Source organism: Salvelinus namaycush, unplaced genomic scaffold, assembly GCF_016432855.1.
Source record: "Salvelinus namaycush isolate Seneca unplaced genomic scaffold, SaNama_1.0 Scaffold78, whole genome shotgun sequence".
In the NCBI taxonomy this organism is placed as follows: domain Eukaryota; kingdom Metazoa; phylum Chordata; class Actinopteri; order Salmoniformes; family Salmonidae; genus Salvelinus; species Salvelinus namaycush.
The window spans coordinates 22,501-33,628 of record NW_024061508.1 but is presented as its reverse complement, the minus strand read 5'-3'; the positions used below and the strand labels follow the sequence as shown (position 1 = coordinate 33,628).

The window sequence follows — 11,128 nt, the reverse complement described above, 5'->3', positions numbered from 1 at the left end:
ACGCCTAGTATATTGGACTAGTATATAAAGTACAGCGCATTCGGAAAGTATTCAGACCCCTACACTTTTTCCACATTTTGTTACGTGACAGCCTTATTCCCTCAAAACCAAGAATTCCTGATAAATCAGGGAAAATCCCATGTCTGGTTGACTGTGAGCATCCGAAATGTCACCCTAATCCCTATATACAGTGCATTCAGAAAGTATTCAAACCCCTTGACTTTTTCCATATTTTGTTATGTTATTCAGTTGATTGGACATGATTTGAAAAGGCACACACCTGTCTATATAAGGTCCCACAGTTGACAGTAAATGTCAGAGCAAAAACCAAGCCATGAGTTCGAAGGAATTGTTTCGAGGCACAGATCTGGGGAAGGGTACCAAAAAATTTCTTTAGCATTGAAGGTCCCCAAGAACACAGTGGCCTCCATCATTCTTAAATTGAAGAAGTTTGGAACCACCAAGACTCTTCCTAGAACTGGCTGCCCGGCCAAACTGAGCAATCAGGGGAGAAGGGAGGTGACCAAGAACCCGATGGTCACTCTGACAGAGCTCCAGAGTTTCTCTGTGGAGATGGGAGAACCTTCTAGAAGAACAACCATCTCTGCAACACTCCACCAATCAGGCCATTATGGTAGAGTGGCCAGACGGAAGCCACTCCTCAGTAAAAGGCTCATGACAGTCCGCTTGGAGTTTGTCATAAAGCACCTAAAGGACTCAGACCGTGAGAAACAAGATGTTTTCAGCGGCAGGGACTGGGAGACTAGTCAGGATTGAGGCAAAGATGAACGGCCCAAAGTAGAGATCCTTGACGAAAACCTGCTCCAGAGCGCTCAGAACCTCAGACTGTGGCGAAGGTTCACCTTCCAACAGGACAACGACCCTAAGAACACAGGGTCGTGGCCCGGACTTGAACCCAATCGAATATCACTGGAGTGACCTGAAAATAGGTCTCTGACAGAGCTTGACAGGATCTGCAGAGAAGAACGGGAGAAACTCCCCAAATGCAGGTGTGCCAAACTTGTATTGTCATACCCAAGAAGACTCGAGGCTGGAATCGATGCCAAAGGTGCTTGAACAAAGCACTGCGTAAAGGGTCTGCATACTTATGTAAATGTAATATTTCCGTTTTTTTATTTGTATACATTTGCAAAAATATCTGAAAACCTGTTTTTGCTTTGTCATTATGGGGCACCTGTGTGTCAGTGTAACTGGGGATAGTTAGTCAACTGGAGGCACACACAGCGTATGGATCTGTGCAAACTGCTACAGAAAGTGTATAGATTTTACCCTACGGATAGTAAGGGTTTTCAAGAGCTTTATAAGTACTATACTGAACAAAAATATATAAACTCAACATGCAACAATTTAACTGATTTTACTGAGTTACAGTTCATATGAGGAAATCAGTCAATTTAAATGAATTCATTAGGCCCTAATCTATGGATTTCACATGACTGGGAATACAGATATGCATCTGTTGATCACAGATACCTCTAATGGGCCTCAGGATCTCGTCACTGTATTTTTCTGCATTCAAATTGCCATCGATAAAATGCAATTGTGTTCGTTGTCCGTAGCTTATGCCTGCTAATACCATAACCCCACCGCCACCATGGGGCACTCTGTTCACATCGTTGACATCAGAAGACCGCTCACTCACACGACGCCATACACGTGGTCTGCGGTTGTGAGGCCTGATGGACCTACTGCCAAATTCTCTAAAACAACATTGAAGGCGGTAAAGAAATGAACATGAAGTTCTCTGGCAACAACTCTGCTGGACATTCCTGCGGTCAGCATGCAAACTGCACGCTCCCTCAACTTGAGACATCTGCACATTTTAGAGTGGCATTGTATTGTCCCCAGCACAAGCTGCACCTTTGTAATGATCATGCTGTTTAATCAGCTTTTTGATATGCCACACCTGGTCCGGTGGATGGATTACCTTGGCAAAGGAGAAATGTTCACTAACAGGGATGTAAACAAATTGTGCACAAAAATTGAGAGAAAATATATTTTTGTGGGTATGGAACATTTCTGGGATCGTTTATTTCCGCTCATGAAACATGGAACCAACACTATACATGTTGAGTTTATATTTTTGTTCAGTGTGTATATATAAAGGTTAGCACTTATTAGTGTTCACTAATACGATCACTTTTTTAAATCACATGTTCAGTGAAGAACTTTCTTTTGGCAACATTAAAACAGGGGTGTATTCATTCCACCAATTCTGCTGCACAAAGGAACATTTTGTAACTGTTTGGAGTTTCTATTGGACAAATCCAGGTAAGTCTCTCCTCGTTTCGTTTCCTTCTGCTTCCGTTTAAGAAAAGTTTTGCAACAGAATCAGCGTAATGAATACACCCCTGGTCATCAAAAACAGACAGTTCCTTTTTTCTGTTAAATGTTACATTTGTTGTTTATGTTCCGAGTTCTTCCTTAATCAAAGTTCAGTAGAATATCACTGATGCAACAGAAGCATGGAGCTGGTAAAAACAAACAGAAATACTACTGCTAAAATAAATAACACTTGCAAAGAAACATCTCTCTCACCCTCTCTTTCTCTCTCCCTCCCTCTACCCCTCTCTTTCTCTCTCTCCCTCCCTTTACCCCCTCTTTCTCTCTCTCCCTCCCTTTACCCCCCTCTCTTCTTATTCTCTTACTATCTCAATTTCCTCTCGGACATAACCAGAGATGACTTCTGATGACAGCGGGCTTCAGAGCATCATTTCTCATATGATTAGAGCAAACTATCAAAAGATGGAAAACTGAAAACCCAAGGTAATTGGGGCTGCAGACAGATATCGTCCTCTGACACCGGTGCACAGTGCTCTGACACATCTCCGTCAAGCTCTGACACCTCAGCCTGCCATTTCCTTTTCACTTTGGTGTTTTTGTCGGGCTCTCTCTTTTCTCTCGTCCTCTGCAGTTCCTCCCGCTTCCTCTTTCTCTCCTGCTTCTCCTTCTCTCCAGCCTCCTGTTGATAAAGGAGTTTGTTGTACTCGTCCGGCAGGAGGAGTCGACGCTTCACTTTCTGCCGGTTAGATGTTTGGAACACTGGGGGCACCAGGACATTGGCCAGGTCTGGAGAGACGAGCCCTGCAGCCACCAAAGGGTTTGTGGGTGGGGCACGCTGTCCGCAGGTCGAACAGCAGCCACCCGGGACAAGAAACGTGGTCGCTACTGGGGTTGCGGGGGTCTCTGCTGCTTTGGGGTCGGGGGTCCCTGCAGTGGCCTCTGAGTTTGCTGCTTTGGGGTCGGGGGTGGTCGGCACCAGCTTCACCAGCTGGCAGGAGTCAAAGGCCTCTCTGTTGAGTGGGAAAATCCCTGCCTTCTTGAACCCAGCCATAATGTTTTTCTTAGTGACCGCCTGGGGGTAGGCCTCTCGCAGCATGGCGGAGAAGTGCTTCTTGCCGATGACAAGATCGCCCCGCACCAGGCCTAGACGTGCAGCATTCCTGCTGAACACAGTCTTCAGTGGGCCAAAGACGCTGATTTCCAATGGCTGCAACACGTGGGTATTCGCCGGCAGACAGACCACCTCCACCTGATTTTCCCGGCAAAACTTGACCACCTCCCTGGACAGATGAGTTTTATGGTGGCCCACTACGAGCACCAGGGGCCTCTCCTTTGGGGCGTGATTCACGAAGAAGAGCAGCCACTTCAGGAAAAGTTCTGCGTCCATGTAGCCTTTAGGGGACACACCATACAGGGCCTTCGGTGGACCCTCGAGTGCATAGGCCGTACTGGGGAGGCACTTGTGGGAGATTATAAAGGGCGGGATACTCTCACCAGCTGCACTCACACAGCAGCGCACGGTAATATGTTCCCTAGTGGTGTGCTGTTGATAGACGTGTTTCCTGCCTTTTTGACCGAGAACTTTCTCCCTGGACTTGAGCTTGTCCGAAAACCCCGTCTCGTCGCAGTTGAAGATGAGGTGCGGCTTGTGTTCTAAGCCGTGGCTGACGAAGATGGGCTCGTAGACATCAAAGAAGCCCTTGATGGCGGCAGGAGTAGCTCCCTGTACCCTGGCCCGGTGGAGCGGGTCGGGCACCCTGGCGCTCAGCTCAGGGTGGCGAGCCCTGAATCTAGACCACCAGTTGTCACTCAGTCCCCGTTCCAGATTGACGACGGTGCTACGGCCACTGTCCTTGATAATGGCCACAGCCAGAGCCTTCACCACAGTCCTGCTGATAGGGAACGCATGGTCGGCCATCCAGAGAACATAAGATATTAGGGAGTGCTCTTCCTCGGTGGTTATTGCCAGGTTGGGGTGAGGGGCAAAGGCATATTTGTTCTTTTTGTGATCTTGGAGAGTGGTGTGAGGAATCCCTGACTCACGGGAAGCTTCTCTAAGGCTCATTCCAGCTTTTACTTTCTCTACAGCTGTCTCTAGTGCCTCCCTGGAGTATTGTCTCCTTTTTGTTGTCCCTTTCTTCCCATGTCCTCTTTCACTTCTACTTCCATTTAGTGACATTATTTCCTTTCAAAATAACATTTGTTTTGTTCAACGTTATTTATTATACAACGGGAATATTACCTTCGCCTAAACATTACCTTCGGTTAAACATAGATCATATAACGTTCTCCCGATTATACAAACGGTGCGCCGCAAAAATAGTTTGAAAAAGTTGCCCAAGTCACTTCCGGGTCACGAAATTGTAACATTTCAAAATAATAGTCCCCAATGTCATAGTGAAAAGTGTTAAAAAATATATATATTTATGATTTATGAAAAACGTCTATTAATTAACAATAGGTTTGTTTTCTATTTAAGTGATATTTTGGTTTTAAAAAATGTCCATGGTTAAATAATTACTGTATACAGTGAGCTGATAGAAAACATATTGTGTGCCCATAAAGCTGTAGTTCAGTCTACTCACTTGAGTCCACAGTATCCAAAAACCAGTGTTTGAACATAAAGCTGTGTCATAGGAAGCACTTCTATTGTAACCAAATAGCATAGGGTCATATGTAAAAGAAAATATGTACATTAGATATTATTTGGTAAATGTTTAATATTGCACATGTATTTTTACTACCATCATTTACCAGCAGGGGGAGATTACTGTAATCTAAAATATATATAGGATGTTACAATGCGCTACAGTACTGTTGAGTGGAAACCAGAACCAATTCCGCAACACCAGATGATTACATGAACACATCTTCTTCATCATCATCATCATCATCATCATCAACACAAGCACAACAAAGAAAAACAGAGCTACAGTTTTTGATACTTTCAAATATGTTTATTTATTAATACCTTTTTTTAAATCACTTTATATCCATGTTTAAATGAAGATGTTTATTTTGGCAAACATTATAGCAGGTATTAAAAACAGATAGTCCCTTTTATTGTGTTTAAATACTTGATCTTTGTTGTTTAGAGTTGTTCCTTAATCAAAGTTCAGACAATCACAGAAGCATGATGGGGGATAATTAACAAATATACACTCTCTCTCTCTCTCTCTCTCACACACACACACACACACACACACACACACACACACACACACACACACACACACACACACACACACACACACACACACACACACACACACACACACACACACAGAGAGAGAGAGTAAAGAAAAAATACAGCCTAAAAACATATTAAGACCGCATGTCCTCTTGGGAGCCTTTAAAGCAGATAGCTTGTATCCCAAATGGCAACCTATGTCCTATATAGTGCACAACTTTGGACCAGGACACACAGAGACATATATAGGTAATAGGGTCGCCATTGGAGACACACCCATACTTCAGTAGTCTGGGTTCTGCAGTGAGAGAGAGAGAGAGAGAGCTCATCACGATTTCGCATGCTAGTTCCACAAAGCAGTCTTCACTATGGCACATTGACAACCTTTTCCCCTTTAGTGGGTTTCTAATGGAGCTGAATAACTGCCAAGCAGGCAGGGAACAAAGAAATAAAAGAACAAGGACTCGTTGTTCTGTACAAACTGGCATCGCGGCTGTAAGATACTTCCTGGGCCTGTATGTCTCAAGAGTCTCAGAGATAAAGAGTACTGATCTTGAATCAGTTTAGTGGGCCCATATCTTGAGGATTCATCTTCTGTCACATTGGCCACAGAGGCCAGTTGTTATGGGTAAGAGTTGTTCCTGACTATGTGACCTGAACTGGCCAGTAAAATCGTCTGGTCCTACAGTACTGTACTTCAGGGTGACAGACATAAACCAATCACCTGGTCCTACAGTACTGCAGGGTTATAGACATAAACCAATCACCTGGTCCTACAGTACTGTACTGGTTATAGACATAAACCAATCACCTGGTCCTACAGTACTGTACTGGTTATAGACATAAACCAATCACCTGGTCCTACAGTACTGTACTGGTTATAGACATAAACCAATCACCTGGTCCTACAGTACTGCACTGGTTATAGACATAAACCAATCACCTGGTCCTACAGTACTGCACTGGTTATAGACATAAACCAATCACCTGGTCCTACAGTACTGCAGGGTCATAGACATAAACCAATCACCTGGTCCTACAGTACTGTACTGGTTATAGACATAAACCAATCACCTGGTCCTACAGTACTGCACTGGTTATAGACATAAACCAATCACCTGGTCCTACAGTACTGCAGGGTCATAGACATAAACCAATCACCTGGTCCTACAGTACTGCAGGGTTACAGAAATAAACCAATTACCTGCGTGTGTCTGTGTGAGTTCTGTATTTTGTCTTATAAAGGAAAGAAGTTGAGTTGATCAGGACAGTATCAGATTTACAACCCATTGTGGTTGTTCTCCATCTCCAGAATGGCCTCTCTCTCTGAGACACTGACCCGTTCCATTTACACAGAATGGCCTCTCTCTCTGAGACACTGACCCGTTCCATTTACCCAGAATGGCCTCTCTCTCTGAGACAATGACCCGTTCCATTTACCCAGAATGGCCTCTCTCTCTGAGACACTGACCCGTTCCATTTACCCAGAATGGCCTCTCTCTCTGAGACACTGACCCGTTCAATTTACCCAGAATGGCCTCTCTCTCTGAGACACTGACACGTTCCATTTACCCAGAATGGCCTCTCTCTCTGAGACACTGACACGTTCCATTTACCCAGAATGGCCTCTCTCTCTGAGACACTGACCCGTTCAATTTACCCAGAATGGCCTCTCTCTCTGAGACACTGACCCGTTCAATTTACCCAGAATGGCCTCTCTCTCTGAGACACTGACCCGTTCAATTTACCCAGAATGGCCTCTCTCTCTGAGACACTGACCCGTTCCATTTACCCAGAATGGCCTCTCTCTCTGAGACACTGACCCGTTCCATTTACCCAGAATGGCCTCTCTCTCTGAGACACTGACCCGTTCCATTTACCCAGAATGGCCTCTCTCTCTGAGACACTGACCCGTTCAATTTACCCAGAATGGCCTCTCTCTCTGAGACACTGACCCGTTCAATTTACCCAGAATGGCCTCTCTCTCTGAGACAATGACACGTTCAATTTACCCAGAATGGCCTCTCTCTCTGAGACACTGACCCGTTCAATTTACCCAATTGATTTAAGGCATAGGTCACACAGAATGGATGCAAAAGTCCTAAAGAGGAGTTCAATTAATTGTGCCTTCGTCTGTTTCCCAAATGGCACCCTATTCCCTATGTGGGTCCTGGTCAAAAGTAGTGCACTATTTAAGGAATCAGGTGCAATTTGGGACACACCCTTTCAAGTTCTACCCACTCTTGTGTCAACAACCTATATCTGTGAAGCGTTGCCTATTCCCTACATAGTGCACTACTACTCCCTTATAAACAACAACCCTATTCCCTATATAGTGCACTACTACTCCTTTACAAACAACAACCCTATTCCCTACATAGTGCACTACCGCTCCTTTACAAACAACAACCCTATTCCCTACATAGTGCACTACTTTTGACCAGTGTTAAAGGGGGACTAGGGTATATTTGAGACACTGACATCGATAGATTAGCAACACTTTCTGTAAAACAGTAGATTCTGTTGTTATTTCTTGCAGACCCCCTCCTCCTCGCCCCCCCTCTTCCTCACCCCCCCCCTCCTCGCCCCCCCCCCTCCTCCTCGTTCCCCCCCCCTCCTCCTCGCCCCCCCCTCTCAGAAGAGGGTGCACTTCTTGCGCCTCTTTTTGATTGGCGGCGGGCACAGGACGGCCCGGATGGCCTCGTCGAAAACGGTCTTAAGTCCCCTCTGGGTCAGGGCTGAGCACTCCAGGTACTTCACCGCACCTGTAGGGGACAGGAGACAGCCAATCAGAGAAGGGGATGAGGACAGACACACATCCAATTGGTCAGTCAGAAACTTGGGACTCAAAATAGGTGAGTTCAGACACAGGTGAACACTAGAGCTCAAAGAAGCTGTCAGAAACACATTCAGACACACTATATCCTCGCTCTCTTTCTCAAACTCAAACACCCCCCTCCACAGACACCCACCGATCTCCCGTGCCATGGCCAGGCCCTGAGGGTAGGTGATTGGGGACAACTTCTTGTCCCTCAGCCTCTCAATAGTGTCCTTGTCGTCCCTCAGGTCCAGCTTCGTGCCCACCAGGATGATGGGGGTGTTGGGGCAGTGGTGACGCACTTCCGGGTACCACTGTTCAAGGTCACATAGAGGTCAAAGGTCAAGGGTTCATTTTAATTTAATTTGAACCTTTATTTAACTAGGCAAGTCAGTTAAGAACAAATTCTTATTTACAATGACGGCCTACCCCGGCCAAACCCAGACGATGCTGGGCCAATTGTACGCCGCCCTATGGGACTCCCAATCATGTCCGGTTGTGATACAGCCTGGATTCGAACTAGGGTGTCTGTCGTGACGCCTCTAGCACTGAGATGCAGTGCCTTAGACCATCAATGTAAATAAGAATTTGTTCTTAACTGACTTGTCTAGTTCAATTTTAAAAATGTAATAAAAATTAACCTTTGACCTCTATGTGACCTTGAACAGTGGTACCCGGAAGTGCCACTGTTAAGATCATTAAGGTCAAAGGGTTATAAGGTCTTTAAAGGTCAACCTACATAAAGAGGTTGTGGAGTTGGGCCAACAGCCCAAACAGCAACATGAATAAACACAATGTAACACTGTACAATGTGGTGCTGACAATATGAGTGATATTACCATTACTGTTATTTAGCAGGGTGATAAAGACACTCACCTTAGCTCTGACGTTCTCAAAGGAGGCAGGGCTCACCAGAGAGAAACATGTCAAGAACACGTCCTGTTCGGACAATACACAGAAAAAAGGCAGTGTATTAAACAGGCTAATTAAACAACAAACACTGCATGAAAAAAATGCGTTGGACTCTGTGATTTCTGTGACTCTCTAGGTTCTGAATAGAACAGGACAGCAGCTGAAGAGACTAAAGGGTGTGTTGGACTCTGATTTCTGTGACTCAGTGACTCTCTAGGTTCTGAATAGAAAAGGACAGCAGCTGAAGAGACTAAAGGGTGCATTGGACTCTGATTTCTGTGACTCAGTGACTCTCTAGGTTCTGAATAGAAAAGGACAGCAGCTGAAGAGACTAAAGGGTGTGTTGGACTCTGTGATTTCTGTGACTCAGTGACTCTCTAGGTTCTGAATAGAAAAGGACAGCAGCTGAAGAGACTAAAGGGTGCATTGGACTCTGATTTCTGTGACTCAGTGACTCTCTAGGTTCTGAATAGAAAAGGACAGCAGCTGAAGAGACTAAAGGGTGCGTTGGACTCTGTGATTTCTGTGACTCAGTGACTCTCTAGGTTCTGAATAGAAAAGGCCAGCAGCTGAAGAGACTAAAGGGTGCGTTGGTATTCAGAGCAGGTACGGTAACCTTACAGAGGGGCTGGAGGAGTCTGGAGCTGGGGCCTCGCAATGCAACACCAGTATATGTGTGTGTGTGTGTGTGTGTGTGTGTGTGTGTGTGTGTGTGTGTGTGTGTGTGTGTGTGTGTGTGTGTGTGTGTGTGTGTGTGTGTGTGTGTGTGTGTGTGCAGGGGTTCCTCTGGACAGGGAGGCAGACAGGATGTATTAATGAGGCAGACAGGATGTATTAATGAGGCAGACGGGATGTATTAATGAGGCAGACGGGATGTATTAATGAGGCAGACAGGATATATTAATGAGGCAGACAGGATGTATTAATGAGGCAGACAGGATGTATTAATGAGGCAGACAGGATGTATTAATGAGGCAGACAGGATGTATTAATGAGGCAGACAGGCTGTATTAATGAGGCAGACGAGATGTATTAATGAAGCAGACAGGATGTATTAATGAGGCAGACAGGATGTATTAATGAGGCAGACAAGATGTATTAATGAAGCAGACAGGATGTATTAATGAGGCAGACAGGATGTATTAATGAGGCAGACAGGATGTATTAATGAGGCAGACATGATGTATTAATGAGGCAGACAGGATGTATTAATGAGGCAGACAGGCTGTATTAATGAGGCAGACAAGATGTATTAATGAGGCAGACAGGATGTATTAATGAGGCAGACAGGATGTATTAATGAGGCAGACAGGATGTATTAATGAGGCAGACAGGATGTATTAATGAGGCAGACAGGATGTATTAATGAGGCAGACAGGATGTATTAATGAGGCAGACGGGATATATTAATGTGTTATAACAACACCACTCAGTAATCCTGGTGGTTGGCCTGTCACTGGTCTGACTATTATATATTTTATATTTCAAATTTTTTTAATTTATTTTTTATTTAACCAGGTAGGCCAGTTGAGAACAAGTTCTCATTTACAACTGCGACCTGGCCAAGATAAAGCAAAGCAGTGCGACAAAAACAACAACACAGAGTTACACATGGAATAAACAAAGGTACAGTCAATAACACAATAGAAAAATCTATGTACAGTGTGTGCAAATGTAGAAGAGTAGGGAGGTAAGGTAATAAATAGGCCATAGAGGCGAAAATAATTACAATTTAGCATTAACACTGGAGTGATAGATGTGCAGATGATGATGTGCAAGTAGAGATACTGGGGTGCAAAAGAGCAACAAGAAAATAATAATAATAACAATATGGGGATGAGGTAGTTGGGTGTGATATTTACAGATGGGCTGTGTACAGGTACAGTGATCGGTAAGCTGCTCTG

The 11,128-nt window shown here is 44.8% G+C and overlaps 1 protein-coding gene across 1 annotated transcript in view; it reads right to left on the bottom strand.

Annotated features, from left to right (window-relative positions):
• Positions 1-8,128: 8,128 nt before the first annotated feature.
• The window catches only part of LOC120042789 (ras-related C3 botulinum toxin substrate 3-like), a 9,241-nt gene continuing 6,241 nt past the window's right edge, over positions 8,129-11,128 (bottom strand). The window contains exons 4-6 of the mRNA XM_038987595.1: positions 9,189-9,251; positions 8,467-8,626; positions 8,129-8,259 (exon numbers count right to left, since the gene is read on the bottom strand). Coding sequence (XP_038843523.1) covers positions 8,129-8,259; positions 8,467-8,626; positions 9,189-9,251 — 354 coding nt within the window. The remainder of the gene's footprint in view (positions 8,260-8,466; positions 8,627-9,188; positions 9,252-11,128) is intronic.